Source organism: Rhododendron vialii, chromosome 1a (genome assembly GCF_030253575.1).
Source record: "Rhododendron vialii isolate Sample 1 chromosome 1a, ASM3025357v1".
In the NCBI taxonomy this organism is placed as follows: domain Eukaryota; kingdom Viridiplantae; phylum Streptophyta; class Magnoliopsida; order Ericales; family Ericaceae; genus Rhododendron; species Rhododendron vialii.
In genome coordinates, this window is record NC_080557.1 from 39968658 (window position 1) to 39989687 (window position 21030).

Consider the following 21030-nt stretch of genomic DNA (forward strand, 5'->3'; position numbering starts at 1 on the left):
ATTTTGGTGCACGTTGGACTATCTTACATTAACACATAAACTAAGAAACACTTCCACCACAAAATGACACAAAAAATTAATAAATAAAGTGATCATGTTTTCCTTGATAAGTGGCAAACAAAGTCATAATGTTAACACATCTCTCATATTCTACATAGCTCATTACATTGAACCATCCCCTTGAATATATCCTCATATACGAATACACACACAAAAAAACCCCTACAAAATTGTCTTCTTTTGTTTCCTTACTTGGAGGCCTTAGCCTGGGGAGGACAAGATTCAAAATTGCCTTTAACACAAAATAAATACACCTTCCAACCTCAATACTGCATCACTCAAACAGTTTGCTCTCACCCGTAGGTGAAAACAGTTTGCTCTCACCCGCAAACAAAGCCTATATGCCTAACTGACTTACACTACCAACTGGAGATGTAATTCCATGAAGTATGTGGCAAGGAAACAACTAATTTTGCTAATTGCTGTTCGCTATGAAATGGAATGTGATGAGAGTTAAATTTAGAGATACTATACATATTAGGTCATACAATGGTAAAAAGAATCAGTGTACCCTGCACAAGGGAATCATCCAGAATAAGGAACCTTCGGCTAAAGGCAGTAAGCAGATTACACAAAAAAAAAAACCTGTGTGGCAATTGAGCCCCACAGAGTACTCATAGTCAATGAAATTGCATACTGGACGGTATGCATGTGTTAGTAATACAAATTCCGGTGTATGTGAAGGGAATTTTCTTCCCAAGGCATCAATTATTGAAGAGGGTCAAAAGACCCCACCCAGGCAACCGGGCAAAATGATCTGTTTTTCCCCCCTTGCCCCCCCTTTTGTGGGTAGCTTCTCACAAATCAGAATATTAGTCAACCCTTCAAATTGGCAATCACTCCTTTGTTTAGATTTTTTTAGATATTTAATTGGTACTTAGTTAATACACTAATCAACCAAGACACTTATTTGTTTTTCTTTTGTTGTTAACGGAACGTTGGGAAAAAAGAAAAACCTTCAACTCAGGGGTGATCGGGGATGAATGATGATCAACCACCCTGTATAATAAAAAACCATATACATATATGTTTTTTTTTTTGCATATGTAACAGTCCCATTTCAGAGGCCAAAATAGTCGATCACCGAGGTAAATTCATAATAGTATTGAGTCCGATCAAGCTTATTTTTTGTGCATATATACTTTGCAGTTATGAAAATTCTAATCACATATATACCTCTAAAACACACTTTTCAAGCATATATACTTTGCAGTTATGTGACTTTCACAACCTGTGTGGTTTACATGTCCACAACAACTGGGAGGTAAAACAGAGCAATATGAAAAAATAATCTAGTGACATCGGACCAAAAGACTGTTGCAGTAAATTCAAGCATATAGATTTGAAGCAGATTATATTTTCGAGCACGAGAGAGAGAGAGAGAGAGATAAACCAATGATAACAGTCGACTGCGTCAACTGGGCTCCGAAGACTGGCGACTGCGGAGTGCGGACTATCCGACTGCTGCAATTGATTTCCTGAAAAAACCGAGAATTGAGAGACAAGATCGAGAGAGAGAGATAGACAGAGAGAGAGAGAGAGAGAGAGAGAGAGAGAGAAAGAGAGAGAGAGAGAGAGAGAGAGAGAGATCTCACGATCGAGTTACAGTCGGCTGAGTCAATAGATCGTCGTAGCCTGCAAAAATAGAGTTACAGAGACATGAGAGTGTGCAATAGAGATTAGAGAGTCCAGATTGAGAGAGAGACTAAGAGAGATCGAGCGAGAGAGAGAGAGAGATCTCACGGAGTAGTCGTTGCTCTGGAGCTGTGGAGTCGAGTCTGGTCTGGAAAGGTTCGAGAGGAATCAGGAGTGGCCGAGTGAATAGAGATTAGAGAGAGAGAGTCCATATTGAGGGAGAGACTAAGAGAGATCGAGAGAGAGAGAGAGAGAAAGATCGAACAGAGCAGTCGCTGCTCTGGTGGAGCTCTGGAGGTGGAGGCGAGTCTGGCCTCTGGAGAGTGGAGACTGCCGAGTGAAATGAAAACCCTAAGTGGGAACTGGGAAGTGTGTATATATATATACAAGGGTATTTTTGTAAATACACTGTTTCGGTTCGGTTCGGGGAACGGTTCGGTTCGGGGAACGGTTCGGTTATTAGCTCCACCGTAACCGAACCGAACCCGTTCGGTTATCTTCCAACCTCCACCATATCCGCACCAACGGGGAATTTTTCGGTTATGGTTCGGGGAAAAAAAGCGGTTTCGATTCGGGTACCCATCGGTTCAGCCGAGATTGCCATCCCTACAATCCTCTGAATCTACTTTTCAAATAAAATAGATTAATTTGATTCTCTCAAATAGAGATTTGGAGGGTGTTGACTCCATTTCTTCATTTTGGAGGAAAAATATTTTCCAACCCATCCTCTAAAACTCTCCTCCATTTGGGAGAATGAACTTTGATCCTCTAAATATAGAGGATGAAGGAAAAAATAGAGGATCTCCTCCAAATATGTGTTGGAGTTGATAAATAAAGTGTTGGGTTGGAATTGAGATAAATAGTACAATCCTCTAAATCTACTTTTCAAATAAAATAGATTAATTTGATCCTCTCAAATAGAGATTTGGAGGGTGTTGGATTGGAGATGCTCTAAAAGACAACTTAGGCTTTGTAAAAATTGGAGGGGGGTTGTGTGTTTTCTACCGTTCACAAGGGGACGGCATGGGTGCTGATCCCGTGAAACACCACTGTTGTCGTCGTGTAATTTGTCATTTTCCCTTGAGTCCTGTTTGGTGCCCAATAATCGAGCATGATGATTGACGATTTCATGGAGCCAATTTTTGGTCCCAAACAAATATTTCAAATCACAAGTTATTATTAAAATATTTTTTATTAATTTTATAAAAGTTAGTTCAATTCGATATATCGGTAAGAATTTTTTCAAAATTCATAGGGCCTATACGAGCTTAATTTTTTTGTATGAACCAATAAAAGAATTGTAAGGCCCGGTTTCTAAAAATGCACTTATGTAACTCTAATTAGGTTACAATATTTCTTTAAAAAAAAGAAAAAAGAAAAGTGATTACAGTAAAATGAATATTTTCAGTCAACGTTTTTAGGATATGTGGATAGCATGATATAATTTTAGGGATTCAGTACTTTTCTTTAGAAAGCGAGCAGCACTGTAATGGCGTACACATTTTAATTGACCTACGTAAGTAATTTTTAAGAGATTGGAACCTAGAACCCGGACATGAATTATTGAATCTGAACAATTTTACCTCGAGTTATGTTTGGTGCCTAATAAACAAGCAAGATTTTTTTTTGAACAGAATAAACGAGCATGATGATTGACGATTTTAAGGAGCTAATTTTTGGTCCCAAATAAATATTTCAAATCGCAAGTTATTCGTAAAATATTTTTATGAATTTTATAAAAGTTAGTTCAATTTGATATATCGGTAAGAACTTTTTCAAAATTCAAGGGCCTATACGAGCTTAATTTTTTTGTATGAACCAATAAAAAAATGCTTTAAGAATAATGAGCGATTTGAATCATCTTTGTGAAATCTGAAATGAGCCTTACAAAATATCAATAAATCATTAATCTAAGATTGAGTGACCAAACACTCCATTTTAGATAAGTGATCGATTATTTTTTTTGGGAGGCCCGTTTCGGGTTCTAAAAAGATAATTCAAACGGTAAATCTTAGAATCATAAGTTACACGGGATTCGTTGAACTTGATCCCCCATTATTTGCATGGCGTATGAACCCAATAATGGGTTGTGTAACTGGTGAAGGTGTTTGTTCTCGACACTACAAATGGGCCTTGCAAGTGGAATTCAGTGATAAACCAATGGGCCAGTTTTCCAGGTAAATACTTTGGGGCCTAATACGAAAACCCATCGTATCCTTCGTTCTGTACTGAATTCTGGAGGAGGAACCCTCAACAGCAGCACTTCTGGTGATATATTGAAGTTGGAGCGTTCTTTTTCCTGTACTGGTAGCTAAACTTGCTATAACCCTCAACAGATTCCTCTCTGAACTGTTCGCACTTGATTCGTCGCTTCCGGAGAATTAGGGCTTTTTCTTGTACGGGTCAAGATTAATAGTGTCTAGTTTGATCGAATGGATCCTAGATACACAGGAGAGATGTTAAGGTGAAAACCCCTTTCAGATTTTGCAACCTCGTGTATAGTTTTATGATTTTAATCTCTCTATGTTTTGAATTCATACGTATGTGCAGGCACTTGGAGAAGCAGAATGAGCACCTCATGGATGCCTATCGATCCATGTCCCACGAATTGCATAAACTTCAGGTGCTTTTTCGTTTTTCGAATTGTTTTGGTCGATTGTCGATTTCGTTGCTGTGTGTATCTCCTAGTTGATTTCTTAGCCTGTCGTAACAACAAAAGAAAACTCCATTACCTCTTTCCTGGAAAGGAATATAAACATTTCTATAAAGACCTCGTGCGACACAGCATAATTTGCACTAACCTCAGCGTACCATCGGAGACACTTTAGCTACTTCTTAACTCATGATTGAAGAATGAGGGCGATCAAGAAAGACCTCCCCCTGAACTGGAAACAATGTCAAAGACCTTTGTACTGCTTGAAATCCTTGTAGAATTGCAAGGAAGCTTCTGAAAGCACATTATTGTTTTTCGAATTTAAACGAAAGCTTGTGACAATATGTAATTGAATTGCAAAAACTACCATGCCTAGACCTTTTGGGCCAAGTTGTTTGATCGGATATGTGCATCAGAGTGGACAAAATATTCTAGGTCGCCAATTTTAGTCTGGGGGGTTAAGAATCCCTTCAATAGTAATCCGCAAATTAGCCAAAAAACCTGGCCCCTACGGTAACTTTTGCCGTTAGAGAATTCTGAAGAGTATACTTCCTGGACATTAGAGCATTCTGATTGACTGATACAAGCTTAAAGTGATTCTACCAAGAAAAAGATAGCAATCTCTTCTCCCAACCTCCCCTGTAATTTGCCCATGTTTTCACTTTTCCATTGTCCATTGCTATGTAACAATTTGCCATAGGTTAAAGCTGATAAATAATGCCGAGAGCCTTGAAAGGTATGGCTATAAGAATGATTTTTTGGTGGCTTCATACACCATATGTACCAAAGGGGGTTTGTGTTGCCTTCAGCAGCACTTCGAAGAGGTGGTATGAATTTGTCCAAAAACACCTTGTATGCATCACCCGGTGTAAGTAAAAACATGTTGACATGCATGGGATATGAGTAAAAAGTTTAACAAAGCGTTGGCTAACTTGGGATACAATGGACTCAATTGAGAGGAAGCTAGTGAACGAGAAGTTTAAGTTCTGCAATTAATATTCAAGAACATGTAGAACCTAAGAAGCACAGATAGGGACATGGGACACAGATACGACACAACACGGACACGTGGATATGTAATTTCTATATAATGTACGATAAGGACACCTTGAGGATACATTCGACTATATATCTAAATATATTTTTACGTATATACATCCCAAATTATTATATGATAGATGAGATACAATAATTTATGAAGTTGACACGGGACTCAAGAAAATCCTCAAAAATAGGCCATGGGCATGGTTAGAAGTGTCGGCTAGAAAGAGTGTTGAAAACATGTCCGAATTAAGATTTTCATTTTCTATTTTATGGACACGGAAAAAAGAGTTTCGGACACGTGTTCGATTGTCTCCGAGGAGTGTCGGTGCGGCGGTGCCATACACGTGTCCGAACCCGCCACCTTCTTTTAAGTGTCCGTGCTTCTTAGTGTATAATAGCATTTTGAACTAACATTGTTGCCCAAAAGGGTTGCTCTTTAAACTATGTTCTATAGTGCACTTTACTATTGGATCTAAATAACGTGGAGGTGAATTATGGTTAAGCACTCAGTTGGATTAATGTAATGCCGATCTGCAACGACCTCACTTTCAAGATCAAGTATGTCTTGCCAGGGGGACAGGTGGTGGAGGAGCGTGGTGGTGTCCTTAATATAATGGGGTTGAGGAGCTAGGAAGGTGTGGGATAAGTTTCTGGGCTGCACTTATTGGGTGGAAGGATATGGGATGAGTGTCTGTTTTTTTCACATGTGTGGTCTGTGGAGGGAGAGGTTTCAGACTACATTTCCTTCTGTTTTTTTGAGTGTGGATAGAGATGCTACAATGGTTGACCACTTGGGAGTACTCGTTGTTTGGGATGTTGCAGAGAGCTTGAGATTGGGAGGTGGCACAGTCGACGAGACTGTTAGAAGGACTGTGCGGGAGGTGAAGCATGGGGATTGGAAGTGGTATCATATAATGATATTGATGGTTATTAAAAACATTCAGTTGAATAGAGCATTTCAAGGTTAGGGTGTTTCCACTTAAGTCCTTTGTTTGCCAAGGTCAGTGAGGGGAAAAGAAGAAGAAAGTTCTGCGGTGTGCCATTTGAGCTGTGCTTAGCCCTTTGTACTCCTCGGTGCCTGCATTAGGGTGGCCTCACCCTTAATGGGTCGAACGTGCAAATCTCAGTGACTGTAGGAGCCTAGGATATGGTCCTTTCCCAGAAAGTCTATTACTCGTTAGAATAGTGTAAGAAACTAGTGTGGGGGAAAAAACTCTATTACCCAGCCCAAAATTGGGTGGTTGTGTTGTGTACGAGTATTTTTTCTTTGTTCTGTGTGAGTATGAATCATCAATTCAATTATTTAACTATGAAATCAAAGAAACTGGTGTCGGAATTTGACATTTACCAATGAAAATTATGAAATCATTCTTTTCCTTCTGAAATATGTGACTGATTAATTGACACTAATCCGTAAGCCATGGCATCCCCTTTGTTATAGGACACTACAGATTTCTTCGAAGTAATTTGTGGGAGTGGTTCGATTGTTATCAGACCAGGGACATATTTTTGAAAGAAAGTCGAGAGGTGGAATAGGGTGTGAGAATGCTCATTTAATGTTTCCCCACCTCGTTTTAAAGATCTTTTGGATGGCCTGTACGAGCTCCACTCAACAGAATCTAAAGTGTTAATAGCACAATAATTTTGCAAGTTTCCGATTTTATGACATGGTTTATTGGGATAGTACAAGAGCTCTTTGTAATTGTTCTTGTTATGCATTTTGATTTCAGCGTAATTCACATTGAACTTTTTCCTTTTATATGATGTTTGCAGGTAGAGGAAGAAATGCTGATGCGCAAGTTCTATGAACTGATGTCGGCTCAAAGTCCAGCAAGAAAGGTGTGTCCATTCAAACTAGAGTTTCAAACTGCTACTGTCTTGGTCTTACAATAAAACACATGGTGTATATAAGACTTGGTTTCTTTTCGCTGGCAAGTCAAAAAGGTTTTTTCATATGAGTGTAGTGATTGATTTATTTACTTACTACATTACTAGTAACATTTCAACTGTGATTACCATGTTAAGTTGGTCTTATCTTGCTCTCTTTTGCAGAATGAGGAAGAAAGTTCTACTTTACCGGATGATGGCAGGAACGGACAATCCAGCGCTTTGATTCTAGCGTGCAACAATGAGCCAATTGGACAATCCAGCGCTTCTTTGATTCCAGTGTGCAGCGATGAGCCTATTGGACAATCCAGTGCATTGACTCCTGTGAGCGGAAATGAGCAAGAAATAATGGGGGATCAAGTTCAATGAATCCCGTATAACTTATGATTCTCTTTATTCTTTCTTTCAGCGGGTATCTGGGACATAGTTATGTATATTCATATTAAGTCCCTCTTATGACCAAATAGTAAAAGAAATTGACGGGATAATTCACCTAAATTTTTTGTTGCTTTGGAAATTTGTAGGACAGTGCGAAGTTCTGTGAAAATATTGATATAATAGAGAACATACAGCCAACCCCAAAAGTTTGGTGCAATTACGTCGGTCTCCCCACCAGTATTGGTTTATAGACGTGTGTGTGTAGACACACACACATACACTTACTATAAATGTATTTTGTGTCAAATTCGTAATCAAGTCCCAGAGTGTGTTTCCACTAACCTAAAAGTCGTGGACTATAAATTTTTTGTTGTCTTTATTCAATTTTTTTTTTTACATTTATTAATTTTGCGCCAAACTTTTAGCGGAAATGGGGTCTGAATCTACTATGGAAACTTTTAGCGTTTATTAATTTTTTTGTTTTGTCTTTATTCAAAATTTTTTTTACCGCGTTGGTTAGCGGGATAGCAGGAATGCGGTCTGAATCTACTATGGAAGAGCCGTGAGGCTCTCCAAAGTCCAAGGGCCTTTTTAATCTTTCGGAATCTCTTTTTGGTCTTTGATTGGAAGAAAAACCGACTATTTTTAGTGCAACTTAATGCTTTGAGGAAGATGCTCTCCAAGTCTCTATTCATAATCTCAACTGAAAATGCTTTTAGAGGAAGATGCTTTGTGCGACTGAGAATTGTGTTGATTCAGAGTGACAACCATGTGCTCATACCAGCTATTTCTTTTGTGTGATGTATGTTTATTTTCTTTTGTGTGATGTACTATAAAGTGTGAAGTAAAATAAAGTAAAAGTAGTAAGATAATTGTTACTTTACTTTTAGTCATGTCATTTCTTTAGGAAGTGGTGAATGATGTATTATTTATACGTGTTCATATGTGTGTAAGGCATGATGTACTGGTCTCAGAGATTCCACCAGAAGTGTTTGTATTAGTAGCTTGTCAAAGATGCCATGATGTATCACATGTGTAATAGTAAATGTATGTAATAGTTACATTCTGGGAATCTTCTTAGGCCTCTTTTCATTCTATAAAAAGAGGAGGCCTCCACCAATGTATTCTTAGACTTAAGCAATAATATATTTCTTGTGTTGTGTTCTTTCTTGATCTTAATCTACTTTGTGTTTGTACTTGTTCTGGGTGAGAGAATTTCTATTTGGTACTAGGTCTCAACAAACCATCTCCAACCATAAGCTAAATTTTGCCAAAGATGGTAGCGATAGCAAGTTGCTCAAATCAACTTTTTTTCGTCTATCTATTCTCTCTCTCGATCGATGCTCCTAAACGAATGGTATCTGTGAAGTTTTTCTCTCAATGTCTCATCTCTCTTAACTATTCATATAACATTGCTAATTGCTATAAATAACTTTAACTTGTTGAAATCATTGGGTTAGCTCTTGTGAATATTATTTTCATGATACCAATAAGGTGTTGGTTCAATGATTGAAAACTTGGACTGGTTGGACAATGTCTTTGTTCATGTCTCTACATCCCCTTATTGATACTTAACATACTCCTAACACCACTCACACGTGATGAAATTTTAGCTTTGGTCCCAGCATAGATATAGTGAAATTCTTTACTGATAGTGGTGTGATGTGACCGGGTAATACTTCTTGTTGGAGTTATAATTTCATTTTGATGTACCAAAAATAAAAGAAAATTAAGATAAAAAGAAAAGAGAAGAAAATTATTTTCAAGAGCCCACGTCGACCGTCGTCTGGACTTTTAGGACGCGGGGGTCAGCGGCCTAAAAGCCCAATCCAGTACGCGCTCCTCCCCTCCCTCCCTCTCTCTCTCTCTCTCCGTCAAGCTGTTAGAAACGGTAGCTCTGGATCTTTTGGATGGAATAAAATAGGGGCGATTTCAAAATTCTGATCAATCGATTCACCAAGTTTCCAAATCAAAATACCACAACAGCAGTTGAGGAATTCACACGCGAAAGAGCAACAGGACCATCCGATCCAACTCCGATCTTCGTCTTCACCGATCAGATCGTGTCCGCCTTTTCTTGGCATCAATTCAATTCAAAATTTTCATTCTTCGCTTCTTCTGATCTCTTTGAGAGAGAGAGAGAGAGAGAGAGAGAGAGAGATGGACAAAATGAAGAACATGTTGAAACCGAAACCTAGCCCCCAACAACAACTGAGGGACTGGCAAAGTCATCTCCGCAAAGAATGCCGCGGCATCGAGCGCCAAATCATAGGTAAATTTTCCTTAATTTATTCTCTATGTATTTCTTGTTTTTTTTAAGCTTCTTCTGGCAATTTTGACGTATTGTGGAAGGGAAAGTCGATTACCAGTGAATCCACTAAATCTTTGGATTCATTTGATTTTTCCCTTTTGTGTTGTAGACATACAGAGAGAAGAGAAACGTGTGCAGAAAGCAATTAAAGATGCTGCTAAGAGAAATGATATGGGCTCTGCTAAGGTACTTGCAGCTCTTTTTTATACCCCGTACTATCTAATACTTCTCCGTCGCTACTGTTCAATTCAAGATTCATGTATGTACTTTGTATTGATGTCATTTCTTGTTGAATCTTGTAAAATTTGACTTCGGATACATTGCGAGTCCATGAACTCTGATTACAACAATTATAAACTTGATGGCTTGATGCTAAACAGTAACGTTGCAAATCAGATTACATGAAGTAGGATATGATTTTGGAATTAATTTTGTGTAGTGGCATTAGGTTAGGATACTCTGGTAACTGACAATCTGTTTGGTTGAGACCTAAACCAGTTGTTTGTTTGTTCTTCCGATAAAATTATGTCCTGCAAAATATTTGGAAGACAGAGTTCGGGAAACCCTAGGGCATCGAGTGGAATTAATTTTGTGTAGTGGCATTAATTTTGTGTAGTGGCCCAATCAGATTCCCGTAACTAAAACTTTCAACGGGAAAGTGATGTAGTGCGCCTAGAGGAGGAGTACCACTTAAGGCATCGAGTGGCATAATCGTGACGAGCTAACCTTGTCAGCTGAACCTTGCCGAGCTCACCTTGTGAACTGAGCTCCTGAGCTGACGCCTACTTAGGGCCAGTCTGTCGGGGTTAGCCCTTATGGGCGAGGCTTGATTGGGCCTAATCTGCCGTTTTGGAAAATATTCCGTTTGCTTATAACTTTTAGTAGGAAACTCCAATTCTGTCCGTTCTTTTTGGAGAAGTCTTATTTTTTTCCTTTATTTTTTGAACATGTAATAGTTTTGGGTTTTTACACAATTAGTGTTTTTTCGTTTTCCTACTAGGGTTAGGGCTTGCTGCCTTATAATAAGTTGTAAGCCTTAGGGCTAAACATTTAGTTTTTGATTATTATTGAATGACAAAGAGTCTAGAGAGAGTTTCTCTAAATTTATCCCGTTTGTGATTGTCCTTGTTGCACGTTCGATCTTGTTTCGTATTATGCCCTGCATCAGTTGGTAACAGAGCTTCAAGTTCCAAACCTGACCATGGCTGCAAGACGTGCAGTTGGAGGTCGAGGGGGATGAGGTGATTGTACAGCTTTTGTGGATGACGTTTATGAACGGGATGATGTCGCGCGAGAAGCACGAACAGAGGTGCGGATTCAACAACTCGAGCAGCGATTGGGGGACGCCATCGGTACCCTAGCCGATTAGGCTGCTGCCCTGGCTGTTGCAAGCCGGCCTCGCCGTTTTCTGATTCAATCTTGGTTTCCGAAAGAGGAGGAGGTATCGGATGATGTTTCTATCACCATACCTTTGTTTGGTAACCATCAGTCAAAGAGGAGGACAAGGGCGGTTGTGGTTTGTAATCAGGATCGGCGACTTTGGAAGACTGGTTCAAAGATCAACTTTCCTGAGTTCAAGAAAGGTATGACACCAGAAAAAATCTTAAAGGTTAGTACAGGAGAAAAAAAAGTCATAGAAGAATTTCTAGTTGAGGGAGACGTAGGAGACTTTCTTGATGATGTGTTAGAGGAAGAGTCTGATAAAATATTTTCGGACAATAATCCGTTGTCGTTTCAGTTAGAAATTGATTGGGAGTCACCTCCAAAATATGATGAGTACCCGGACGATGAGTATGATATATGTGAACTTATCATTGTTGATGGTGCTCACGTTGCAATTCAAGAAACTGGAAGAATAGCTTTGCCTAAGAAAAATGCTTCTGAAGCTAGCCCACTATCCATTAGTGCAGCTAGTCTGATGGATATTTCTATTAATCAAGAGCAAGGTGATAAAGAATGTGCATTTGATTGCATCCCAGTCAAAGAACTAAATAACTTGAAGGAGCCAAGCTCTGTTTTTGCTAATGGCTCATGGGTTTTTCCGAGTAGTGAAATCCCACCAATCATAAGATGCGACAACCCTACTATGATCAATGGATTCTCTTTCCAAGATGGTAAAGTGACAGAAGATGGTAATTGGGTTTTCTATGGTGGAGCTTGGGATGGTTACTTTTTGGTTGTAGCCTCTTATACAAACGTGAATAGGGGTACAAAACTGATGGGAAAGATAAATTTGAGGTACAAAGCAGATGCCGATAATCAAAGACGTGCCAAGTTACTCCAAGCAAAACTTGAGGACGAGTTTTCTCAAGCGGGGGAGAATGATGCAGTGCGCCTAGAGGAGGAGTACCACTTAAGGCATCGAGTGGCATAATCGTGATGAGCTAACCTTGTCAGCTGAACCTTGCCGAGCTCACCTTGTGAGCTCACCCTTGCCGAGCTCACCTTGTAAGCTGAGCTTCTGAGCTGACGCCTACCTAGGGCCAGTCTGTCGGGGTTAGCCCTTATGGGCTAGGCATGATTGGGCCTAATCTGCCGTTTTGGAAAATATTCCGTTTGCTTATTACTTTTAGTAGGAAACACCAATTCTGTCCTTTCTTTTTGGAGAAGTCTTATTTTTTCCTTTATTTTCTGAATATGTAATAGTTTTGGTTTTTCCGCAATTAGTGTTTTTTCGTTTTCCTACTAGGGTTTGGGCTTGCTGCCTTTATAATAAGTTGTAAGCCTTAGGGCTAAACATTTAGTTTTTGATTATTATTGAATGACAAAGAGTCTAGAGAGAGTTTCTCTAAATCTATCCCGTTTGTGATTGTCCTTGTTGCACGTTCGATCTTGTTTTGTATTACGCCCTGCATCAGAAAGAGCCATAGAGGCATCCGTATCGATTTTGTTGACTACTTTTTTTTACTAACTTCAGTTTAAATATGGATAATGCATCTCATACCGAATTGTTATATGGCAAATCTCGTAGGTACTAACTTCAGTTTAAATGTGGATAATGCATCTCATTCCGAATTGTTATCTAGCAAATCTCGTAGGAGATCTTGAAACTCACTCCCCAACACTAATGACTGATACGATGAAATGTCACTTTGGTTCATGTCTACCTGGTCTTGGTTTTTTGGATAGAGGAAATTAGGCCCAAAACACAAAACTATGGGTGGGGTTGAATAAACCAAGTATTTGTTGCAGGGTCTGCAAGTGTTTCACCAAAGGGACATGTGGAAATGTGGAATGCTTGCAGGGATAGTTTAGAAAGCAACTAAGAATCTTTTGGTGCGCTGGAAAATATGACTTGAAGAAGAATCTCTCAGAAGAGAGAGAAGAAATTCCCTTCATGGTGCTGGAAATGGAAAATGTGGAGTAGCAGAGTGAATATACCCTGCTATTGCTGTGGAAGAAATTTCAAGCAGAAGGTCAGCTAGTGTTTGTATGTTAGTAAATGAACTCTTAGGCATTGGTCGTCAGCCCATAACAGTCTCTATGAAAGTGCCACTCGCACTCAATGAAAGCCCAGAACTAGTGGGTTTGTTCACAATTGGTTATTCAATATAATAGTATTTATGTTTTTCTACTGCCAATCAGATAGGTAGGGGGGACGCCGAGTATTCATTGAGCTAAATCCTATGTTTATGATATTATTCTGGTGCCATCACACAGAGATCTGGGGTTGAGAGAGATTTTGGGTGCTCCCCTAACCTGATCAATCTGTTGCTACTATGTTGAGAGAGATTTGCATGCATCTGTGATCTTTTGCAGAATGTAATCTCCTTTTCCTAAATTTCAATTCTCTCTCCGTTTCTTTTTACCAAGTGAAATTTGGGTTTCAGGCACTTGCTAAGGAGATTGTGAGGTCAAGGCGAACTGTCAACCGTCTCTATGAAAACAAGGCACAACTAAATTCGATATCAATGCACCTTGGGGAGAGTGTTGGTACACAGCTTTCCATTATCTAAGCTAATTTGTTGCTTTCACATGTATATTATCATTTATCACCATTTGAGTGTTTTACTTATGACTTGAAAAAGTAGGTTGTTGTGATCATAGCCAACGTCTAGTGTAAGATTTGTATGAGATCCCTAATGAATGTAATTAGATTGCCTTATCATGTCTTGTCTAGGCAATCAAATAGTGTTACAAGGCTTTGTTTTATTTAGTTGACTCTTTTGAAAGCCCTTCACTTCTTCATTTGTCCAACAATTCCAACCCAGTCCTGATTGGGTTTCCATTACTTCCTGTACATTGAAAAAGTCCAGGCTTTGAAATAATTTTTGCTAATTCCAACCACAACATTTGTTCTTCTTGCAAGTACAGCATTCAAGCTCAGGAAGATTTAAAGAGATCCTGAAGCTTAACTATGCTTCTTTTACCATGTAGGAATAGGGATTGGGACTCTTATGGATACATGTAAAATAATTAGTGTCGTAAAAGTACCTGAAGCTTGGTTTTCTTCAGGTTTTTTGCATTTGGATTTGTGGAAGCATTGACCTGGTTTACTGGAATCATAACACAGTACTTTTCCCTAATAAAATCATGAGTTTTTGCTGATGTATAATTTATTAACACGAGAAGAAGCAGGTTTGACTAAAAGTCATAATAGGCACTTGATCATTGTTTGTAAATCTTTGTGGTGTTTGTTTCCTGTATTTTTCCATTATCCTGGTTCGTCATCTTTCCGAACATCTTCAAATTTCAGGAGTAACGTTGAAGTTTGGCTTAAAAATAATAAAATATCTTCGCTAATATCTTTGGCTTGAGTTGCAGCAATTGCCCGTACAGTGGGACATTTGAACAAGAGTGCCGAGGTCATGAAGCTTGTCAATAACCTCATGAAGGCCCCAGAAATCGCGGTCACAATGCAAAATTTCAGCAAGGAAATGATCAAGGTGTCTTTACTTTTAGTGTTTCGCAACCAGAGTTATCAAAGATATTATAATTGCAGGGATGGAGCCTTTTTTGCGTTGCATCTTATTGAAATGCACAGTTGTAGTTCTTTTTAATGTGAGTTCCCGTAATTAAAGTGTTAATCCTTCTGCAACCATCACCAATTCCTCGGTCCTTTTAAAATGCATATTCTTTCAGTGGATACAAAATTTCCATTTACAACCTGCCCAATTAAAGGAAATTTGCTTGTATTTCACATTGAAAAATGCCTCATTTTACTCGAGTTCTTTTATACATATGCCCACTATTTCTTAACATGACAGGAAAAATCATGCAGCGACTGCTAAACTTCTGTGGTTCTGACAGAAAATAATCCTGTTGAATATCAACCTCGTATTCTGTAGGAAGCTTTGACATACTTTCTGACTTTCTGTTTCTGTTCTCCAGCTTTGTCAATGGAAAGAAACGAAAGGACAATGTCTTTGAATCTTATGAAACCTGGTTGCTCTACCAATGTAGTTCATTATTTGCAAGAATTTCTACCAGTCTTTCTCTAGAGTGTAGAGGAACAATCATGACCTATAGGAATTCTAGACAATTCGTCGGAGAACTTGCAAACCTGTAGTTTGATACTTCAATTTGTCACTCGCTTTGATTCATTGTCAGAAGCTGTGGATGTGCTGCATAAAAATCTTTTTGTCCATTCCGTAAGAATTTAAGGTTTTTGGACTCATGGTATTAAAGTTATTGAGTACAGCTGTACAGGTCTTTAACTAGGTTTGTGTGAGTGAAAACTTGAGTTTGCCTGTGGTCGTTCATTCCATCTATTTTTGCACTCTACTTGGTAATCATGAATGAAAGTTGTTTTTGAAAACCAGTGATCCGTGAAACTACAATTAAGCTAGGATGGTAGTGAGTGTCAATATTAGCACTTAATCACGTTTGTGGTTTACAGGCAGGGTTAATTGAGGAGACTGTAAATGATGCTCTCGACTCAGCACTCGATACAGAGGATATAGAAGAGGAAACTGAAGCAGAAGTTGACAAGGTCTTGACTGCACTTGCCGGAGAGACTGCTGCTGAGCTTCCAGAAGCAGTCAGGAAGCAGAAATTAAAGCAACCAGCAACTGTGGCAGGAGCCGCACGAGAGGTAAAGGGTCTATGGACAACCATTCAAAATCATTTTATGTCTCCATTTTGCCCATAATTTGCTTTGAAAGAAGCTAAGGGTGTGGTTGGAGTTCGTGGAAAGAAGGGGAAAGGAAGGGATGTAGTTGTTTTCCCTCGCCCTTTGTTTGGTCCTTACTAGGAAAAGAGAAAGGAAAACAGTGTAAGAACAGGTAGCTGGTTGTTATTTTCCTCCGCTTTTTCTTCCTTAATTTGTCCTTTTTTAAAGGGTGAGGGAAAACAAGCGTAGTATTATCTCATCTTTTTCTCTTCAAAACCAAGCATCATAATTTATTTTTCTTCTCACTTTCCTTCCCTTTTCTATGAAAAAACAAAAAGGGGAATGAACATTTTCCTCAAACTTCTCTTCTTTTCCTTCCCATTGAGCAAGTTCCAAACACACCTTGAAGGATGACTTTCTTTACAGGATGAAGCAATAGCCGAGGGTGCTGAAGAAGAGGAAGATCTTGAAGAAATTAGGGCACGACTTGCTAGAGTTAGGTCATAATTTGAGCATCTTCTCCGGTACTCGAGTCTTTACATGGCACTCAACGGAGGGGTCATCACATTCAGCAGGTAAACCCTGGTTTGCCTCTTGAGAAAGAGATGAAAAGCATATGGCTATATTGTACTACTAATTCATACCAAAATCAGCTTCTTTCAAAATATACAAGCTTCATTTGTATATGTATATTCTATAATTCAACTTGTAGTAGTAGTAGTATTTGTGAATGAAGTTCTTTACTTTGCTCCCAAACAAAAAATCAACAATATTTTCGTTTCCAAAGTCACCTCAAAGGCACTCTATCTCTGGTGAAGAAAAGAATTGGAGTTAAATCCTTGTGGTTTATATTTACTTTATATCCTTCGCTTATTACTTGGAGAATTGTATAAATAGAGGATATTATAGGGGACGCTAAGGGTAACCATATGACATTTTCACATGATAGTTTAACTAATTACGTACATAATTTTTTTTTTAAGTGCGACAACAAAAATCACTTTTGCTGGGTCATAGGGAGATCATAAGGGATGGGATGACACACGTCTGTTTATCTCAAATGGCCCCTCAGCGAAAAAAGCTTAGACCTCCCTCGTGCCTCGAACCACTCAAAATCTCTCTCATTAAATCCTGAGATAAAATATAAATATTGAATTTACTGCATTTTAGACTAGAAAAGGGAGAAAAAAATTGGTTTAACAAATAGAACAGATTTCTCAAATTCTTGACGAGGGAACGGGTTTGAATGATCTAATCGGCACCATAAGAGTCGCAACTGTTTCATAGTTTCCCAAAAATGGGCAAAAATCATTTCTGTTGGGTTGCGGGAGATAAGGAATGACACACTTATGTCTGTTTTGCGATTTGAGGTTTGGGTTTCCACATTGCATTTCTCGTGTATGATTTAGTTATGGATTACACAATCTCATACTACTTTCTGGCATCTGGTACTTAGTATTTATAAAAAAAACAACATTTTCCCTCCTCCAAATGATTAATTTTTGGACTTAAAACTCTTTAAAAATGAAACAATTATTATCATTTTCTCCAAAATCCAAGTAGTTATCTCATTAGCTCTCTTTGGCTAAATTAAATTCCCAATCTGCCACTAACTGCTGATCAAAAAAAAAAAAAACTGCCACTAACTGTAATTAAATTCCCAATCTGCCACTAACTGTAATTAAATTCCCGGATAATTACTCGTGGGAAGTCAATTGCCATTTGGGCTCTGTTTGTTTTGATGTAAAATGTTTTAAAATGTAAAAATATTTTGCATGTAAAATATTTTTTCAAAAAACAAACTTTAAATTTTTATTTTCCGATGTTTGGTTAGCATATGAAAAATATTTTTAGAAATCGATAAAATAGTAGAGAGAGAGAGAGAGAGAGAGAGAGAGAGAGAGAGAGAGAGAGAGAGAGAGAGTTTAATGTAGGTCAGGATTGACAATTGAGGAAAAATTGAGCAGTGAGAATTGCAATAGAAGGCAGCAGGTTTATGGAAAAATTGAGCAGTGAAAATTGCAATAGAAGGCAGCAGGTTTATTTCGGAAAATAACTTACGAAAAATTTAAGAGTTAGTCATTTTCATCCATTTAATAGAAATACAACAAAATACCGAAATATGGGTAAAACATTTTACGCCCAAACATACATAGCCTTGATAATTAGTTCCACACAACGTGAAATATTCAAATAATTGGGGTACTTATGTAGTATTGGTGATCTCATGCTGATGGAGTACTAGCTCGACCGATGAAACGTGTAATCGAAAGTAATAGCTATATAAATATTACTCCATCATAGTATTGCACATATTATTATCTATATACGAAAGGAAATAAAATGCGAACGAAAAAAAAAATCTATATACGAGAACTATTAATGAATCCTTATCTAGTTGAATTGTACAAGCTCTGAACCATGACATCTCATTACAGAGTGTACAAAGTAATTGGTGAGTCTTCTTTTTTAAAATGCAGGATATCTCGAGCCAGCTTGCACGCATTTCGGACTAAATTCATATAGCTCCTCCTAAAGCCGTTTCACACACTTAGGGGTGGAAGTGGGGTGGCTCCGAGAGTTGTTGGTAAGGAGAATCAAACCTGAGACTTTAGGATGAAACAAACATTTAAGTCTTAGGCCAAGACCACTTGGTTATTTGAATGAACTGATAGCAAAAATTTTGGTTGTCTGCGTCGGAAAATAATGTGGAAAAGCACTACCAAGGTGCATGCGCGGATAGGATTTTATATCTAGAAATCAATTAAAGAACAGATAAACAAATTAATTAAAACTAGAAGCAAATTGATAGGATATACTGGCATGCATGTAATTAAATAAAGAAAAACAAATTAATTCTTTAAACCGATTGTTGACTATTTCTGTGACGATTGGTTGATTAATTAATTACTGTACACACACTGATACGACCTATTCTTGTCATGAGTGATCTAAATTTCTAAGGACTCTAAATAATTTGCAAGTACAAATTTAACCTGTGGAGGTTGCTTCACGAAACCTATGACTTTACTTTGAAAGGATGCGTCACCCAAAAGAATTTTTCACCGTCACAAGAAATTTTCCACAATGACATGGTAAATTCTCGGCCTAATATTTATGACTTGGAATTAGTATACTTATTATTAAGAGAGGGGCATGCAAAAGTAGAGACAACTTTGCTAAAACCGCGCACAACTCGCACCCACGCTTGCGCCGCTTGGTTTGTGATGCGAGTGCGTGTGAAAGCGTATGTGCCACGCTACAACATGCATGAGAACAACACAACATGTATGAGCTACAACACCATTTTAAGGTCATGAATTCTTCTTTTAAAAAAAAAACGTTAAGGGATTGTAACGTGATCAGAATTGCAGATCGATGTGCATATAGTACGTAGGCTCCGTTCTAGAACGCCTTTTTAAAAAATAAGTACTTATTTCACATTTTCATACTCAAAAATAATATAAATAAAAAATAATTTTTTAAATTTTTTTTGCACTGTATAAAGGATCTCGATAAGATCTATAAAACAAGATCCATATTGCTAAAAAAATTATTTACGTAAACACATTATTTTTTAACTTAAAAATGTCTTCTTAAAAAATAATTACTTAAATCGAGTTCTACGTCCTTCATTTAGTGCGAGCTACTAGCATTTTTCTTTCATATATGTCGGTAAAACTGCTACCAAAACTTAAGATGATTAGCTGTCGAAAAAAGTAGTAGGAGAGAAAGTAGGGCGTACGCGGTCATGTGATCTGTTGTTCGATCTGAATGAAGGACGCAGACGTGGACCGAGATCTCCTGTCCGATCCCAATTCGGATAGGGGCCTGTCCCACTCCTCTCGGTCGTTGATCTCGCAAATTAACGGCTATGTGCCGAGCAATTTTTGCTTCAAAAACGACATCGTTTTGGCTCGGCACATCTCAGCCATTGATTTGCGAGATCAACAGCCGAGAAGGGTGGGACAGGTTCCTGTCCGGATTGGGGTCGGACAAGGGATCTGGCTCGCGCAGACGTACGTAGTCAGTCTCCGTCGAGTCATCGCCAACCATGCACCGCCCACCTCTTTCCAACTCCAAGCCATCTCATCATAAAAAAAGTAAGAGAGTAGTATATATAGCTTCTGATCACTTTATATTTGAGCTAATTACTACCCTATTTTTTCTACCGTTAAGGGATATTCGGGTTCGTTTACGCCCGCATTTCAACTAATTCTCTTTCTGGTCTAGTCAAAGAAAGGTCATCTACACAAGGAGTAGAGAATTTAGAAAAAATTACTTTCTTGCGATCTGATAACAAAAATCGAATTTTAGTCAATTGATTATAACGTGATCAGAATTGCGAATGTGTATATAGTACTTAGTGCGAGCTAGCATTTTTCTTTCAGGCGCTAGTGTAACCTCCCGAAACAGACATAAAAAAAAATGTTATTGGAGGGATGAAGCTATATAAAAACTGAATTTCGAGAAAGGTCAAAATTAGTCTTACAAAAGTAAGTCGGCCAACATCTAAAAAATTAACATTTTCACACATAGAATATTGTAAAATTATCTTATTAATTACTAGAATTGAAATTACTATGTAACATATGAACAAAAGTGGATATGATTTGAATTTTCTGAAAGAATTCTCCTAAAATACCTAGAGGATAGAACAATGTTCAAAGCTTAGAAGAAGAATTAGGCTTGTTTGAAGTCCATATGTGGACTGCAGAGATGCATTCGTTTGGAAGGTTGTGAACCGTCGGATGGTGTTTTTAACGGTCGAGATTTAAAAAAATCTTTTCCCTGGAAATTTTTTATAAAGTTTGGATCGTTGGATGAAAAGATGAACGGCTGAGATTGGGCTGCATGGACTCTCTACAGTCCAACTGCCATTTCATATGTATTAGCAAATTTTCAAACATACCGTTGAGATATTCAAAAATTTTAAGGGACGTCATCGCCACCCTCGGCGCCCTCCTCCCGTATCACTTATTTTTACCCTTATTTGTGAAAAGCGCGGAA

At 38.2% G+C, this 21030-nt stretch overlaps 3 protein-coding genes across 4 annotated transcripts; all 3 read left to right on the top strand.

Moving 5' to 3' along the window:
• The first annotated feature begins 3851 nt into the window (after positions 1 to 3851).
• LOC131335856 (uncharacterized) lies at positions 3852 to 7874 on the top strand. The gene is made up of 4 exons (XM_058371402.1): positions 3852 to 4159; positions 4246 to 4318; positions 7166 to 7231; positions 7445 to 7874. The coding sequence occupies exons 1-4, from the start codon at positions 4128 to 4130 to the stop codon at positions 7646 to 7648; spliced, it is 375 nt and encodes a 124-aa protein (XP_058227385.1). The 5' UTR covers positions 3852 to 4127; the 3' UTR covers positions 7649 to 7874.
• A 912-nt stretch (positions 7875 to 8786) lies between these two features.
• On the top strand, positions 8787 to 16856 carry LOC131308503 (vacuolar protein sorting-associated protein 24 homolog 1-like). The gene is made up of 6 exons (XM_058335449.1): positions 8787 to 9929; positions 10078 to 10154; positions 13799 to 13901; positions 14733 to 14854; positions 15808 to 16002; positions 16447 to 16856. Exons 1-6 carry the CDS (start codon positions 9818 to 9820, stop codon positions 16525 to 16527), a joined length of 690 nt encoding a protein of 229 aa, XP_058191432.1. The 5' UTR covers positions 8787 to 9817; the 3' UTR covers positions 16528 to 16856.
• Positions 10161 to 13854, top strand: LOC131308490 (uncharacterized). 2 transcript variants are annotated; one of them, XM_058335433.1, is made up of 2 exons: positions 10161 to 13384; positions 13629 to 13854. In XM_058335433.1, exon 1 carries the CDS (start codon positions 11554 to 11556, stop codon positions 12340 to 12342), a length of 789 nt encoding a protein of 262 aa, XP_058191416.1. In that variant the 5' UTR covers positions 10161 to 11553; the 3' UTR covers positions 12343 to 13384; positions 13629 to 13854. The 2 variants fall into 2 exon arrangements, with proteins under 2 accessions (XP_058191416.1, XP_058191425.1); XM_058335442.1 differs by having other exon boundaries at positions 10161 to 12939; positions 13007 to 13854.
• Positions 16857 to 21030: the final 4174 nt, after the last annotated feature.